At 38.0% G+C, this 17,500-nt stretch overlaps 1 protein-coding gene across 1 annotated transcript in view; it reads right to left on the reverse strand.

Annotated features, from left to right (window-relative positions):
• LOC138050001 (AT-rich interactive domain-containing protein 2-like) overlaps positions 1–17,500 on the reverse strand; it is a 32,018-nt gene that overhangs the window by 11,899 nt on the left and 2,619 nt on the right. The window contains exons 4-16 of the mRNA XM_068896495.1: positions 16,838–16,968; positions 15,470–15,499; positions 12,386–12,513; positions 11,647–11,698; positions 10,499–10,569; positions 8,484–8,541; positions 8,094–8,182; positions 7,137–7,213; positions 5,456–5,537; positions 5,181–5,277; positions 4,392–4,510; positions 3,919–4,009; positions 1–106 (exon numbers count right to left, since the gene is read on the reverse strand). The exon at positions 1–106 is cut by the window's left edge and continues 29 nt beyond it. Coding sequence (XP_068752596.1) covers positions 1–106; positions 3,919–4,009; positions 4,392–4,510; positions 5,181–5,277; positions 5,456–5,537; positions 7,137–7,213; positions 8,094–8,182; positions 8,484–8,541; positions 10,499–10,569; positions 11,647–11,698; positions 12,386–12,513; positions 15,470–15,499; positions 16,838–16,968 — 1,131 coding nt within the window. The remainder of the gene's footprint in view (positions 107–3,918; positions 4,010–4,391; positions 4,511–5,180; positions 5,278–5,455; positions 5,538–7,136; positions 7,214–8,093; positions 8,183–8,483; positions 8,542–10,498; positions 10,570–11,646; positions 11,699–12,385; positions 12,514–15,469; positions 15,500–16,837; positions 16,969–17,500) is intronic.

A 17,500-nucleotide genomic window follows, 5' to 3' on the forward strand; every position in this document is an offset into this window, starting at 1 on the left:
GTTGATGAATGGGAAGCTGGTATCCTCTTCTCATAGATTTGCACCTCTGACAAGGCTTCTGGACCAAATGACTCAGCATCCATAGCCATCAAACACACCAAGATATCTACAAGGTAGAACCATGTTAATTCTTTTTGCCAATAAAATTTACAGTTATGCCATGATTTACATATTTTTACATGGGATGCCTCTGGCAGACCATGTTTAAAATTCACTTGAGTGTTGTTTTCATCGTAGTCAGATTATATAATAATTAGCCACGCGCCTGTCACAAAGCAATTGGCTTGATACTGCCACGCCAGACATACAACATGCATGTCTGTTTTGATTTTCCGCCAATGGTAATCAGAAAAGCTCAAAAGGCCATCCCAAGACACACACCACTTCCCTTCTTTGAATTACTGGGTTCTCAGACTGAATTCACAGAAAAAGGGACCTTCAAGTCACCCTCATCTGCTCTACGAGCTAGCAACCCAAGCCTCCTCTGAAATCAATTTTGTCAATCAAGCACGATAGAACAGTGATGAATTCAAGAATATTCAACTCTTTCATTTCCGCTTCCCACCATAAATGATTGTAACTAAAATTGCTTCTATTGAATGTGGGCACATACAAATAAGATTGATTTATGAAAATGATTTTATTTAGTTAATGCGGTCAGAAAACTAAAATGTCACAGGACTGTAAAGATAAAAAAAAAAACAAGAAAAAAATGCTTTGTTACTGGAATTATAATATACCTTTAACTTATCTAGCTTTTGTGATTGAAATTTTTACTACGTGTGTAACGGAATTTATGCATGCATGACCTTAACGATGTACGCACTAATAGACCTTTTCGGCTTGTACATTTTGTTTTCCCAATACAGATCATGTGATAATACTCAGGAGGCTTGGTCCTTTGTTTTGTTCATTAAAAAGAGTGTATGCAGGCATATTCATGCTTGCATGCCCTCATTTTAATGAACAAAACAAAAGACCAAACCTCCTGAGTATTATCACATGATCTGTATCGGGAAAACAAAATGTACAAGCAGAAAAGGTCTATTGTTTGTGCGCAACTTTTACTGTGCAGGTAACACCACTGTAATATGTCACGCATTACCTCAATCATTAGTTAAGATCTTATGGCGACAAAAACGCCGGTGAAAATTTCCAGGTCAGCTAAAGAATGCCACATTTATTTCCAATTCATCATGAAACATCAAAGGGAAAGGACCGAGAGACTGGAAAAGGTTGCTACAGTCAACTCTCTTCTTTAAGACGGACGGACCAGCCTCAGCTGTCCGTCTTAGAGAGGTGTCCGGCTTATAGAGAGTCGATGTAACATAACCCCAGGAATTTTAAACTAATAATGCTGAACCTGTGTACAGTGAAAGTTTGTTTTAAGTTATTTACTTGAACGAAACCTACCTGTTTAAGATTACAATACAATTCGGTTGTCACCTCCACGTTATTTTTTCAATGACTGATTTAATTTTAACTTGAACTGTATGTATTCCGGCGACAAGATAAGAGCTGTCTATTCAAGGTCTGTGTTTTCTTCCCTAAATCGAACTTTGCGGTCACATTCAGCACCTCACAGGTGTCCGTTGTCTGTCTTATGGAGGTGTCCGCCTTATAGAGAGTTTGGTTACAGTAAAATGACTATGAAATGACCGGGACCAGCACCAGGTGTCCCTCTTATACAAGTGTCCGTCTTACAGAGGTGTCCATTAAGAAAGAGTTGACTGTAATCGAGTTGTGGTTGAAAGTTTTGAAAACTCAAGGAAGGTTAGTTTTAGTCACCAACATTGCCTAAATTTAATGGGGTTGGTTTTTTAAAATGATTTTATTACGTTACGAACTTCTTAGTTCAAAATAAATGCATGCTTTTGAAGTTCTTTTCCCGTACTTTCACGAAAATAGAGCAGAATTATCTTCGCGCACTAATCCACTTAAATAGTGCGGACCTATGAGGAAACAGTCGTCAGAGATTATATTTCACAAAAATCACACTCCAAAAGATGAGATAATACAAAACACTAACGAAATAAAGATAACGCCTGCTTGAAACTTCATTGCTATGCTCAAGAAAGTTTTTTTTTAAACAAAAACCTTTCATCGATCGATCCTGTCTTGGGTTCCAGTCCTTCCCCGACAGGTCATGCAAAATCATGACAAACTAAATTTTCCAAGAGCTCCGCAACATCGCATCAATTTTACTCATTTAGATCATCGGTGACCCCTATTTTTTAAGACATGAATCACTTGCTCTTCTTACAATATACAAAATATGATAAATGAAAAAAATCACAATGTAACAATGTAATTTTTCTTTCCTTGTGTCCTGACTTCCGGAAGTGGTTACAACAAGTAGCGCTTGCGAAAATGCTTGTTGAGGATTAACTCTACTGTTTACAACATCCCCAGAAACATGCCATTATCTGTAAATCCCACTCCTATATCTCTATGCACAGAAACCTTCACTCTAGCATATTATTTTTATGATTTTCGACGGATGAATAGATGAGGCTACATCTCGTTATGATGACCTATCTATCAAAAACAGGGCATTTTTCGCATTCCTCAACGAGGAACGGTGACATCAACAATAACATTGCTGAACACCATCTACAGACAAACCACAGAATCGACTGGGACCCTGCTGCATGTGTTACCTACAGCACTAACTACTACCAACAGATCCTACTGGAAAGCTGGTTTAGAACAGAGCACCAATAAACCGCTGCCTACAACTTCCCGCATCCTACAAACGATTCATTGACGGCATATACAGGCAAACAACACAATGATTTACTCTATCACAGCTGCCCAATGTATTCTACGATACACATACAGACCTTAGACCTATAGACGGATCAAAACGCACCAATTTCTGTTTAGTCTTCCCAGTCAATTACATCTAGGCTCAACTGACAGTCGACCAATAAGTTGACCAATCACATCTATGACCAGAGTTCTTACAGTATCTACTGATAGTACACAAATCACTTGACTCTGAAGATGACTTCCGCTCAGGTTGCCAAAATGTCAGTCAACATCATCTCAAACAGTCCTTCTCAGGACTACACTCACCCGGACAATCCTACTTTACTTAATTATGATTAATTTTGCTTTTGTACCAAACCTGCATCTTAGCATAATATCCTCTGTTTGTCTTACAATAATACAATACAATATATACTTAATTGACCACTCCCCATAGGGGCTTTTCAGGGCCAATGAAACACAATGACACGACGGAAGAGAACAACTACTGTTAAGAATCCCAACTGACCGGAGGCAAACCAGTTGACTATTTACAAGTGGAGCTGGGAAATTGAACCAGGGACTACCAGGAGCAAATTCAACAAGTGGTCAGAGCGGGTCTTGAACCCGGGATCCCCGGATCTCAAGGCAATCGCCCTAACCACTGGGCCACACTGCCTCCTAATAAACCTCTTAATCCTCTTAATTAACCCTTCCCTGCCTGAGAGTGAGACTTAAACCTTTAACTCCCAATAGTGCCACTTATAGATTTTACTCTGTCTAACACCAGGCGATTTTACTCGTCAATGGGGAACCCCACGGGGGTGAAAGGGTTAAACATTTTACTCTGGCAAACATCAGACAATTTTACTCCCTGATTGGGGACACTTTTGGTGTGAATGGGTTAACATGTAAGGTCACAAGCATGATGATTACAATCCCGTCCCCAGAGTCCACTTTTCTTTGGGTCAGCACCCAGAACGTGGACCCTGGCCACTTCCAATTTATGCTCAGTCGTAGTGAAGTTTCTTAGCATGCATAGACAAGCCAGAAGTCTGCCAGAGTCCGTGTTCTTGGTGCTGACAAAAAGAAAAGTGGACTCTGGGGACAAGATTGCTTGCTAAACTTAAAGAACAAAGCACATTTATTCAGTGACATGCCATCTACCTATACTGCGATGAACTTCTGCAATGTGTTGTGATGTAACCTGTCCAATCCCTGATAGATTATACAGTGATTCTAGTGAAGACAACACCAACTGAAACAAAAGAACAACCAATTGAAAATTTCTCCTACATCTCACATCCTGCCCTAAAATCACTATAGCTCCCACACAGATGTAAGGAACAAAAAGGATGGCAGCAGGGACAAAAGAGAGGAATAGCCGTCCACTTCACCCGAATTGGAACCACAAAACCAAAGGTTTACATGCATGAAGCTTTGAGTGAATGGCAAGTTGAGGATTGACAACCCAACTATCTTTGCATTGAATTTAAAAGCCATTTTTTGTATGCTATTATTACTTTCTTGCAAAACATGGCCCTGTGTTTTTTCCTTCCCTATACTGACCTCAAAAAACAAAACAAAAAACAGAACTACAAAAGAATTCCTACTGCTTGTTTGCTTTTAAATCACTATACCTGAACATCATTCACAATCAGGACTTTGATAAGTGAATGATAAGCTTCAAGTTCCAGGCCAGCTTCAAAAATTTCATCATTTCCTTCTAGTGTACAGAGCTTGCCCAAGACACTCATGGCTGGAAACAAAAAAGGAATTCATGGTGTAAATTAAGAAATTTGACATTGGTATGACTGTACCTCTTGTGATCAATAGCCAGCCAGTATTTTGGTAGCCCCCCTTTTGACAAAGTACTGCTACAGAAAATCTGACAACCTATTATTTTGTAAATACAAGGCAATAACTTTAATTTTCATCCAAAGTAAGATTTCCTTTCAGTATTCTTTGCAAGAAGGACCATTATGATAATATTAAATCTGATTCAGTAATCAGCAAGGGACTGAACTTTTGGGTCTCTGCCTTAAGATTCTAGCCACATTTTGATACTGGCACAAACATTGTACACAGAACTCTAAATTTCCTTTGTGATGCAACCAGCACTACATGTATGTAAACTGTGTCACTAATATAATTGAAGATTTAATAAAATCCTGCAGGAATTCATCTTCGCAGATCCTGGGTGGAAAGTTCAGACATGCATGGCTGCAAACATTTCTACAGTTCCACAAAGAGAAAAAAAAAACTTCATGGGTGTGGGTTGAGGATGGGATATGTAACTTTGCACTTAGCAGCATATGTGTTCCATTCATATCAATAATGCACAATGTACATTCTGTAGTTTTAGCATTGTTTCTTAATTTCTCCACAGAAAATACTGGGTAATCCCTTAAAATTAATTCTGAACCCACCATTAACAACATGGTAACGGTCTTTATGATCTAAGAAGAAATGCAGCATCTGCAAAAACATCTGGGTGGTTGAGGACTCTATGGGTTCCAGTATCATCTGTGCCACAATGACAAAAAAAAAACATGAATTACTGCAAATGGTTGAAGAAAGGAGCATACATTTTCTTTTCAAATCGCACTACACGGCAAGGACTAGGGCTGACATTCACCCCCAAAATAATTTCAAGCTGCCAGTCATTTTAAGACCTCTATTTTTACTTATTCATACTGTTCACCTTTTCTGATAGGTTTGAGAGTGTTCCCCAAGCCATTCTTTGAAGAAATCCATAGTCACTGCAGATGCAGAGTACAAGGAACCTGAATTGGAGCCAAGGGAGAAATCAGCTGCTACTTCAATAGCACCAATAATAATGATAAAGGTGATATTATCATATAATGACGATGATGGCGATAACTTAGTAACTTCTAATAATGTTTTTCTTACCCCTTTCCCTGCTACTGTATTTTATGTATTTTGTTTGTTCAGACCGGGGCGGAATTGTTGGATCATTAGCCCCTCGACGATCCTACGTTTCTCTTCAGCACAAACATTCCATAAACGTAGGGTCGTCGAGGGGCTAATGATCCAACAATTCCGCCCCAGTCTGAACAAACAAGTTATTTCTTATGTTTCCAAACTTTTCCCAATGCGAATTACACAAGATATATATGCATGGTTGAGTGTGGACGGTCATTTTTAACCCTGATGATGGCAAACAGCCAAAAATGTTTGGTTTTAACATTTTAATTTCACAAAAATTACCTTGTAAATAGCATATACAGTATATATAATATATATTTTTTTTATTGTAACATTTACAGGCAAGGGAGCCCAGAGAAGCTTAAAAGGAAGATGATGTTTTGAGAATTACTCTTCATCAGACCATAAGTCTGATTACTTCTATCAACTCGTTTGATCCCAATTTTTTTTTGTCATCCCTGTTCTACAGGGGCACCAAACAGAGGTGTGCCACAGGTGTGTATCTGCTAGCTGGATAAAGAGAGCTTCTCCCACCCCCACTGAAGGATAAATACCAGTTGTGTTGGCATGCCCGCCCATTTTGGCGTATGATGCATTTCAATTGTTGTTATTATGCTTGCTACCTGCTAGCAAACAGAATTTCTGGTGTTTCAACCGGGAGTGCGAAACAGATAAAAATTCCCAGCAGGTAGAGAAATTGCTCCAAAAAGGCTATTTTATGGCCATGATATACTTTGATGAATTTTGAAAAAATGGCTGGTTGGGTGACCCTGTGTTCTAATCCTGCAAAAATGCACATGACCTTGGTGAACAAATGGAAACCAAAGTTTTCTGTGGGCAATCCATACACATTTTTCCTTAGTACGGAAAGTGGTGATCACTGCTAATAATACTACACATATCCTACAACAGGAAGATATGGGATGAGGAATTCCTGGAGTCCAAAAGCTTCTTTTCTTGAAAAGAGAGAAATCATGCATTTCAATTGTTGTTATTATGCTTGCTACCTGCTAGCAAACAGAATTTCTGGTGTTTCAACCGGGAGTGCGAAACAGATAAAAATTCCCAGCAGGTAGAGAAATTGCTCCAAAAAGGCTATTTTATGGCCATGATATACTTTGATGAATTTTGAAAAAATGGCTGGTTGGGTGACCCTGTGTTCTAATCCTGCAAAAATGCACATGACCTTGGTGAACAAATGGAAACCAAAGTTTTCTGTGGGCAATCCATACACATTTTTCCTTAGTACGGAAAGTGGTAATCACTGCTAATACTACACATATCCTACAACAGGAAGATATGGGATGAGGAATTCCTGGAGTCCAAAAGCCTCTTTTCTTGAAAAGAGAGAAACCATGCATCTTGTACTGTTGAAGTATACCAATGGAAAACAACAAGTTGTCCATTGGCATAAAGAAATATGTCACAAAACAAACCTCAAACAAAGAGGATGACTTGCAAGAACACTGGCATTTGTGTCATCAAAAGAGAAGTTATGGATGATCATGCCAACCTGAAAAGAGATTTCAAGGTTAAAGCTAAGACCTAATTCAGTATCAAGTTCACACCTCTGCAGAAACATGCCTAGATTTGTCAAGGAAAATAATGCTGGGAAATTTGCCAAGGTTACCCTTTTGATGTGATCTTATAACAGAAAACTCTTAACATTGTTTGCACAGGGAGATTTAAAGAGATTAGGCAAGGTACACTATACAGCACTGTAGTTTGGCAACCTCCAAAGAAAAGCAAATAAACATGCAAACTACTCACACCAATGGTTAACGTAGTTTGCACAATTGTGCTGAAGTGTTATTTTTTCAAGATGTTGTGCTGCAGAAAGATCTGCAGTAGTAAAACACCTTTGACGTTTACAAGGATAACAGAATTCAGTTATCATGTAGTGGTGCAGAGAGGAGATATTTCAATGTCATTTCCAACATCCAAAAGAAACACCACCACTTTCTCTTTCTCCACAGTTTACACCTGTCACATCAGATGAAACAGATGGACCAGAGTACATGCAGAGAGTTCTAAAATGAATCTGGATGCATCTATATTATACCTGTCCTAAACTGTAGCCTTGCAAACATAAATTATTTTAAAACTTTCATACAATTAACCATACATGTATAGTGACTATTTCTTTCTTACAATTCGCTAACAGGCTGGTGTAAAATACAAAAGAACAAACAATCCCAGGCCTGTCTATTTACAGGTACACTAAGGGAATTATTACAAAGTAGATTTTCAGTTAAATAAAGGCAAAAACGAGGTAAACAAAATGAAACCAAAAAGTACATTATTAATATGGTCAATACTACATGGAAGAAATTATCTTTTCACATCAATACATAAAAAGGTATTATTTTTAAAGCAAGACAGCCAGCCAGCACCTGTGAAATTCTCTGGCATTCTGCAGCCCTTGCTCCAGCTTTTCTTCTCGCAGGATGAAAAAGTGTCTCTCCACTTGTTACGTCTTTCTCTGAAAAACACAACATTAATATAACCAAAATAGTTTTGAAATGTTGAAACCTACATGTAGGTTAATATATCCTACAGGGGTTTCCATAAGGTTTGGGCTAATCAATGTAAATGGCAGTCACTCTTGCATTTTACAAGGGTTTGAGTGAAAATGAAGGCAGAGTAGCTAGCGGTGTCAGCGGGTGAGAGGCAAATTTCTGACATCACAGGCAGCAGTATGCCACCGGTGAATGGCTTCCAATGAAACCTCTGATCCTAGTGGAAACCCCCAAACTGACATTTTGTAGAAACTGCTCTCCTACCTTCACTACCAGTGAGAATTTTTTGAACCTCATCCTCACTTATGCTTTCCTTCCAGAACTGTTAACAAAAGTAGAAAAAATTCTCGGTCAGCCAATCAAGCTAAGACGGCAACCCCTGCAATTGCCATCCACTTAATTGAGGTGAGCTCATTTACGAGCCTAATGATTTATTGATGATTCCTTGCCACAATTATCATGTGTATAGAGCTTGTGCAACTACCAACTAATCTTAACCAAATTATCTGTCCCAAAATCAAACAAAAATCAACAAGTTTATTTGATATTGAGAACTACACACTCCATGAGAGTACACTGGGTTGCCTGTGGTATGTGTTACTCAAAAACAGAAGGGGCTGAGTTGGGTGGAATTGAACTCCAGCATTTCAGGCAATTTTTTCAAGTCGGGGGTCATTAAGACCATTTAAAGGGGTCATCCAGAAGTAGTACTAGCAGAGGCCCTTTGGCTCACAAGTTCATACGATGAAACATCTTTTTCTGAGGTTAAAAACCTGGATACCACCCTATTAATTATTTGTCAGAAAGAAAAAATTCTTGTCATCTTTAGAAAAAATAGGCATGCATTGCAAAAGCAAATAAATATTGATACACAGTTTTTAGGAAGAGCAGAAGGAAGTTTTCAGGACGGTTGATCGAGAATAAAATATTTTGCCATCAGTAAAAAAATTTACGACATGAAAACAAGATTAATTTTGAACTGCGAATATAATTGGTTACCATAAGCGAAAAACATTTCGGAGATTTCTACAATGTCCAATTTTGTTATGGTACCTTTGGCTGCACAAGTAAATCGCAAAATTCAGCGGGCGCCGTGATCAAGTTACCACGAAACAGTGAAGCATGTGTGTCAAATGATGGCAAGATACCGGATTTTTGTTTTTGTTAGTTTTCTTTTTCTTTCAAGTATTATAACGTTTGACAAGAAATTTGCGAATTCAACACAAAGTTCACAATTGCCAAACTCTTGAGGTTGACCATTGTTTCTGCAAAGACAAAAATTTACTCTCCAAGACGAGGTTATTTATCACCAGGTAATTCCATCATTTTGGAAATACCAGCTACTTTATTATTCATCAGTGTCACAAATTTTTGCTGATTTTGGGGTTCATTTTTCACCGCCTGTCTTGTTCATCCAATGGATGTTCCATTCTTGAGCTCCAAGAGGGTATATTTTGTTTAAAGATCCAATAAAATGCCATTCACGTGACGATGACTTTCGACGCCATTGAAGGTTAACAAGAATTAGTGAAATTTCCAATAATACCGGAAGACTGTGCAGAATTGAGTACAAATAAATACAAATAGCCAGAATACCATAACACTATTTTTTGTCCCTCCAAATTTTGCATAAGCACTGTTTTTGTTTTCTCTTGGGACCACTGCAAGTCCCAAGAGAAATTGGAAACAATGCTTATGCAAAATTTGGAGGGACAAACAAAGAGTATTCACAATTAAGTTGTGGCAAAGAGACCTCAGAAAACTACCACACAACTATTTTCCAACCCAGTGTATGTTATTGTACAATCTCCTTCAAAGTATGCCCAAGACAGAACAGATAAGAAGTCAGATCTATATTGACAACCAGGAAACAAAAAGGTGTGAGGCACTGCATCCATAGTTGGGAGTTTTAGCAATGCAACTTCCCATCCCACAGACTGGCAGATTTATCAGCTGCTTTTACCATAGGAAAGAACCCCCTGACTACTGCTCCCTTGTAATAACTTTGGGAGCATTCTTTTTGAATCATTCAATTTTGTTTAAGTTATAAACCATTAAATTAATTAAGTGGGAAAGACTTTTACAAAACAAGTATTCAGAACACAGAATTGCCAGGGACACAGTACCAATGGACAAAAATGTCCAGGCTGAATCTTGTATACAGTTTTTCACACTGAAAAATGAACACATTGTAGTTCTGACACCTATAGATCTTCCATGTATCCCAGTTGTGTAATAGTCTGAAGAGTGTGACCTTAGATTTAATAACCCTTACTCACTTGAATAAAGTCTCTATCCATATCCTGTTGTAAGTACCACTGCTCGTGCAGTTCTTTTAATCCATGCAACTCTGTGAAAAATGAACAGGAATATACACAGTCATAGTTTGTAGCTACTCAGGTTTGGAATTGAAAGTAACTTAAAAAAGCTACAGTTCATTGACCCAACATGTCACCACCTGGCAAGTGTCCTCATCATTGGATGAGTCCTTCTATAGAGACGCTTATTAGCTACCTTTTGACACTAATGAGATGTAAGTATGTGTCAGGTAAAAGGCCACCATCATCACGCTTCAAAAGGAGCAAGAGTGAACTCATACACCGTACTTGCCCGTCTGGTGACTTTGATAAAAAATTAATGTGGGTCCCTACTAGCTGACCCCACAACAGCTTTGGGACACTAAAAAATTTGCAGTAACTGGGACTTCAAAAAACATGTCACTGAAAGAAAATAACGACTAGCAAGTACCTGAGCAAAGTCAACCTCATGTACACGGTATGTATACAGTAATCATGTCAACCCCCATTTTTTGAGGCTTAAAAATGGATTTTGCTCACTACTGAGAAGTTGTTTTCAGGATTAGACAAACAAAAATTGCAAGTTCCAAAAGGAATGTTATTACTGCCATACATGTATACACAATTGCATCAAGAATTTCGAAGCAGGCTTTTTTGACAAATTCACGTACAACTACATTGTATTTAGTCGTAAATTAACCCATTGACCCCTGGAAGTGACACTTGACAGATTGTCCTCTGTCTAATGCCACACGATTTTACTAGTTAACTGGGGATATTCTAGGGTGTTTGAGGCGCCAATGGGTTAACACATCAAATCACACCTTCTAGTTTTGAGAATGAGCTAATTTTATTTCTTGAGGGACCCTGAAGAAAAGGGAAAAAGCTAAACAACTTTGCAATATGATCCCTAAGTGAAGTGCAAGATCTTAAAAGTTAGGTAACCAAGCTGCAAATTTGATAAAGTCAGGTATAAATGTGGTGCCATGCCAAGAAAAACTAGCAAAAGGGATCACAACTGATCACTGATTTGCAAGAGTTGAAGTCTCACTGAAACAATCATTTTAAGGTGGTACACCAGGAATAATATTGATGTTTGTACATTGTACCAATAATCTATAACTCTATACCTTGCGAAACCACGCCAATGTGTGCCAGCAACATATCAACCACAGCTGGGGCCTGTGAGTGAGAAAAGAGTACATTGGAAAATCAGTGTTTGACACTTACTTTCATACCAATTTGCCCTTTGGGCAACCAGTTTTGTTTTTTTGGTTACCCACGGTTTTTTTTCGGCTGCCCATTAAAACTCAAAGGAGGCTTGTAAAAATGTCAATTTTGTGTAAAATGTGCGTAAAATGGGTTTGACAGACCAGCACAACTCCTGCTGTGTATCCATGGTGTTCTAGTAGCCTTCACAGTTTGCGTGACCAAAGGTAGAATTTTCTTGTGCGCTTGTTCGATATCAAAATACACTGTATTGTAGCGTGTTTGGCCATGGGAAAACTGGATTTCCATTGTTATTAACATTTTTTTCGCGCCCAGAAAGATGGCTGCTACAAACAAGTTCCTTCTTCCAATCTGTTTTGAGGTTTGTACCAATATATTTTTGACAGAAAAATAAATGGCCCCAAAGAGATGTAACATTGCTATTTTTTTAACGTGTTTAAGTTGAATACGTCATATTACTAGTCACTTTCTTGGTTGCTAATCAAATTGTTCTGCAAAATATTAGTGGAACAAAAATTCTGATTGCCCGATCGGACAGGTCTTAGAGTTGTTTTACTTGCCCACGGATATATTTCGCTTGACCTTTCTTCAAACATTCCTTTTTCTTGTATCTCAAAAGTGAAAAAACTTAAATGTTACCTTGCTCAGGTTGAAAACAGAGTTGCTAACGTTCGACAACAGCATGCAAATGTTGATAGCAAAATCCACTTCATTTGGCATGCCACATTGAAGAGATAGCACAAGTTTATCAAAGTTCCTTGATGGATCTGAAAGACAAAGTTAAACAACAAGGAAAAAGACAGTTATTAAAGGGGCTAGGTCACGCAAGTTTAGGCAATTTCAGCACTGATCGAATGGTCATAGAATTAACTAAAATATCAAAATAACTGTTCAAAACTATAGAAGAACTCTAACAAAACACAGGGAAGCCAAGAAGGGACATGGATGGACAAAACTGGAGAGGATTGAAGTGGATTGAATTTGGGTAAATTTGAAAAACGTCGGCCCACCTTTTTTCAAATTTATATCAATCTATATCAAAATGTCATTTACAAAGCTGGAAAATCATTCTCAGTTGTTATGTGGCCGTGATTTTGCAAATGAAAGACTCTTGCTCTGCCAATTTGACATTTAGAGCTCATAATTAACAAAATGAAACAAAATTACCAAAAATAGCGTCACCTAGCCCCTTTAAGAGTAAAAACTGCTTAATTGCTGATAATTATCTAAAATAATATCTGCTGGACAAAATGGCATTAGGTCACCAGATGTTTCTGTCCTCAAATGTGTGATTCAAGAAAATACCCATACCCCCCCCCCCCCCCCACAAATGGTCAATGGAAATTCCTAGGGGATGGGGGTGGGGGCTAAAGGGTAGAAATTTCCTAGGGCCCAAGAGAAGAATTTTCCACAGGGTTGTAAAAGATGTGGTCGATCAGACGAGACATACTTATGAGGGTTATTCTGTTTCGTAGCACAACAAATAATAGAAACAGGTGCCCTTTCGCAAAAAGACTTGAAGATGTTTGCCTCAAACGTCTTCTTCTTTGCTGGGAGTTTGCTATCATCTCTCCGACAATGAACAGTCACTTCGTATTGGCGTGCACTGTCTATGCACGAGAAAAATTAAGATGGCTGATCATAGCAATTAATACCCAGACCCCTAGGTTCTCGTGCCTACCTGAAGAAAACATGATTCTGCAATGGAAGTTCACTCATTTTTTATTTCCCCTAAAAATGATCTATAAACTAGAACTTTAAACATGTAAAATTATAGAGAAAGCAAGGACTTTTACGAAAAATTATGAAAAAATTACGAAACTTTACGAAAGATTAAGTTTATTTTATTGAAAAGCCCTTTTGTAGAAAACAAAAAAGTACTTTCCTTGTTTTTCTGAGTAAAATTCACAAGCAAAAGCAATCTTGTGAAAGAACCGGAAATTACAACAATAAAGTGAGAGTAATAAGATGTAATGAGTCTGGTCCTTTTTATCACTTGAACAACAAAACTACTTGAGTAATCGGTTAATAGTGTAATAAATGTATTGCTTATGAAATGTTAGAAGCCCAGAGGATTCACAGCTTAACATGTCGAGTCATCAATATCACCACAATATCAACGGAAATGCCATTCGCAGGTAACCATGGAGAGGCTCAATCAGTCTGCAATGCCATGCAGTTTAAAAGCCTTTTACAAGGCAAGCTACATCCTATACGTTACATTTGTTTCGGTAAGCAGCAGTGAATTTTGTTTTAGACTGAAACTGGATTGTGCAAGGCATTAAAGCAAACATTTCTTAGAAATGTAAATGTACATACAGGGACCACGCAGCAAGTTTTCAAGTGAGGGGTCTAAAGAAGAATTCGTGGAGGAATTTTTTTGGGGGCAGACTTCCTTACTTCTGGCAGCTCAAAGATTTGATTTTGCATTTTGTTGCATGTAAATGAAACAACACAGAATTGCTTTGCTCATTATAGTGTAGCCAGGGAAATTCCGAAAACCACTTGGATTGAAATGCGCGATTCTGTTTGCCACAATGCTTTTTTGGAAAGTTGAAATCCGCAGGTTGGAATGGTTCTGTTATATTGATATCTACAGCTTCGCTGGCTGTCGACTGATCAACTTGTCATTGGATTGGAGGAGGCTGCGACTCTTGACTGGATATTGTGGCTTCTACTTCACTAGTGAAGTTGATTGTTTTGCACATTCTTTTGGGTGGAGGTTCTTTTAAAGAATGTAAATGAAACACTATTAGACCAATATTTTAAAAACTATGTCACATGAAAAAGTGACTGGAAATAATTCAATTATAGAACAGATTCAGAAAAGAGTAGCAAAAATTATGCAGAGTTTACTCACCAGATAAAGAAGGTTTTCCATTTTGTTTGGAAAAGTAATCATAAATTTTAAGAGATCTCTTCTTTGCATTACTAGTGGTATGTGAAGTCTCGTCATTCGTATTTATGTTGCCGTGTAACATGTGCACTTCAGTCTTTGTTCGTCATAACCGCCGGATTGAATGTTCCTTGATGACCAGAGCTATTCACAATTCTGCGGTTTAAGTACTTTCGATGACAAAATGTTTCTATAAACAGACCGCGTTCAACAAAACTTGCACAGTTTTATTTCAATGAATAGTGCAAATTTGAAGTTATGCTGAGATGGCATAAACATATCATCCTCTGTTTTCGTTTCTTGTGTGTTTCGCTCAATGGACTAATAAAAAAGGCAGACTACTCATAGTGTATCAAGCTTGCTCTACCTGCGTTAAATAAAACATATTGTCTTGCAAAAGATTACAAGTAGATCAAAGATTATAAAAAAATGCGTCTTAAGATGAGAACAGTTCATTTTAAGCGGTACACAGTCAGTCGCTCATCTCTAAACGCCGCAAATTAAGCCCATGAAAAAATATATAGGAAATTCCTGGGGGGGGGGGGGTGGGGGGGGGAGTTATTAGTTATACCCCTCTGGAACGGAAAATCCAAGGGGGTGGGGAAGTCTAAAATCGGAAGAACCATCTGTGGGTGGGTATGGATATTTTCTGGAATCACACAATGGTAGTTACAATACAAAGCTTGGGCAACAATAACATTTTGTTTGTTCTTGAATTGAGAATATATTAACTTTGTTTCCTTTGACAAATATTGCCTGCTGAACTTGCATGACTTCTGTCTTGTAACATGTCTTGTAACTTCTGTCTTTTAACATTTAATACATACCTTTGGTTGAGGAAATAACAGAAACAAAATCTGCAAAATAAAATAAACCATTACACCCTTCAAAGATGAGTACAGTTTTGGCCACCCTGGTCAATCCAGTGACCATGTAGTGGTGCAGACAGGAAGTATTTCAATTATCATGTCTAACCCCCCAAAAGAAACACTACCATTTTCTCTTTCTCCACAGTTTACACCTGTCACATCAGATGAAACAGATGGACCATAGTGGAAGGTTAAAAGATGAAAAACAGTGTTCAAAATTAGTGGACATCCGGTCGTCTGGTCCAGTTGACCCAGACGCCCAGAAAGTTTACCAGGTGATCAGGTTTTTCGTAAAATGAAAGCCTGGTTGCTCAACAAAAAAAAAAAGAACAACAACGGACAGCCCATCCAAAAATGGAAAATTAATTACATAAGCAGCACCCAACTCACTTGTCGATTTTCTATTGTCAATGTCCTTTAGAAGTGTCACGTTGACAATAATTAATTTGCCACAGCTGAGCATTTTTCCTGTGTTTTGACTATCTTTGGCTTCCGATTGGAAAAAGCACGACACAATATCACAAACATGTAAGAGATGGAGATTGAAGACTCCATTTTGAAAATGCTAAAACTTAAACCAAGACTTCCACAAAAAACCACAGGCACACACTTGGAACTACGGGATACTCAGCTCTAACATCATGTGATTGCATCTCAACAGGGCGTGCATTTAAACTGTAAGGGATTTCCTAAATGGGCAACCAAATTTACGGGGTTTGTTCTCAATCATTTTCAACTCATCATAATGTGCCACAGAGACCCACTCTTGTCCAGGATTGACCCTAATTAAATGCATGCCCAATTTTGACATCCAACACAAAGCGTCCCTTAAGTCTAAGCATTCGATACCTATTTCCAACATACATACTCAAGTGACCACTCCTCCCACAGGGGTTTTCAGGACCAACCTCCCTGAGACCAGGTGGATGGTGCCACTCACTAAATAAATCAAATGATTTTTAACAAGGCCATCATTTCTGGATAACACCACCTTCTTTTTGAACAACCAAAGCCAGAGTACCATTTGTGATCAATGTGTTCTCCCTAGTATTAATCGATGTGTGTGATTTCAAATTCAAGAAATCAAAAATACTGAACTGTTTTGGCTTCAATGACAAGACCAGAACACGTAACCTATTCCTTACTACATCACAAAGCAGGACTTAAAATCTAGGCACAGGAATAAGAACTTGGACTCTTTGTTCAGCCTGGATTTTGCAACTGAGACCACTGGTTCATAGCATGGATAACAGGTTGTGGGTTAGTATTGTTATTCATCAGTTATAAATAATTACCAACTGACCCCCAGTAACAGTACCAACAAACCTGCTTTTGTAATTGAGGGTGTGTGTGCTTGGAATGTACCAACTCCAACTGGGGTATGGGGCCTGCCAACTGTTAGTACATCTTCTGCATCCTCACCAAAGAAGTTGATTCTTTCAAATTTTTCCAAGTAACTAAATGGAAAAACATAAACACATAGTATAAAATGAAGACAATGTAAAACTAACCCTTTAGCTGTTTGTGTGACAAGAATAAAGATGGCCAATTGAATGTCTTTTGATTGAGAACAAAATATACATGTATGTTTATTACTGAAATTAATTATTGAATCCAAACAACCAGTACTTGAATTCCAGGAAATCAAACTGAAAAGCAAAAAGACTTTCCCAACAAACTACATACATGTAAATAACAAACTTCATTTATGAACACAGCTTACAGGACTTTTTTCTTTCCTTTCGCCATTTTGTACCTAACATCAGCACAACATTCCATTGCATGCATAGCTTCTCCAAACATTTCAATGCAAAGTATATATGGCCTTGAAGTATCCAAAAGTAACCAATTTTTTTGTTACTTTCATAAACAAGGTCATTCCAAACATTTCATGAATGTTTTATCAAAAGCTAACGAAAACAAAAGCTGTGCACAACCTGACTCACTTAACATTTCCAACATCTGTCATCTTAGCTCATAGAAACACTC

This window comes from Montipora capricornis, chromosome 5 (assembly GCF_036669925.1).
Source record: "Montipora capricornis isolate CH-2021 chromosome 5, ASM3666992v2, whole genome shotgun sequence".
Taxonomy (NCBI): Eukaryota; Metazoa; Cnidaria; class Anthozoa; order Scleractinia; family Acroporidae; genus Montipora; species Montipora capricornis.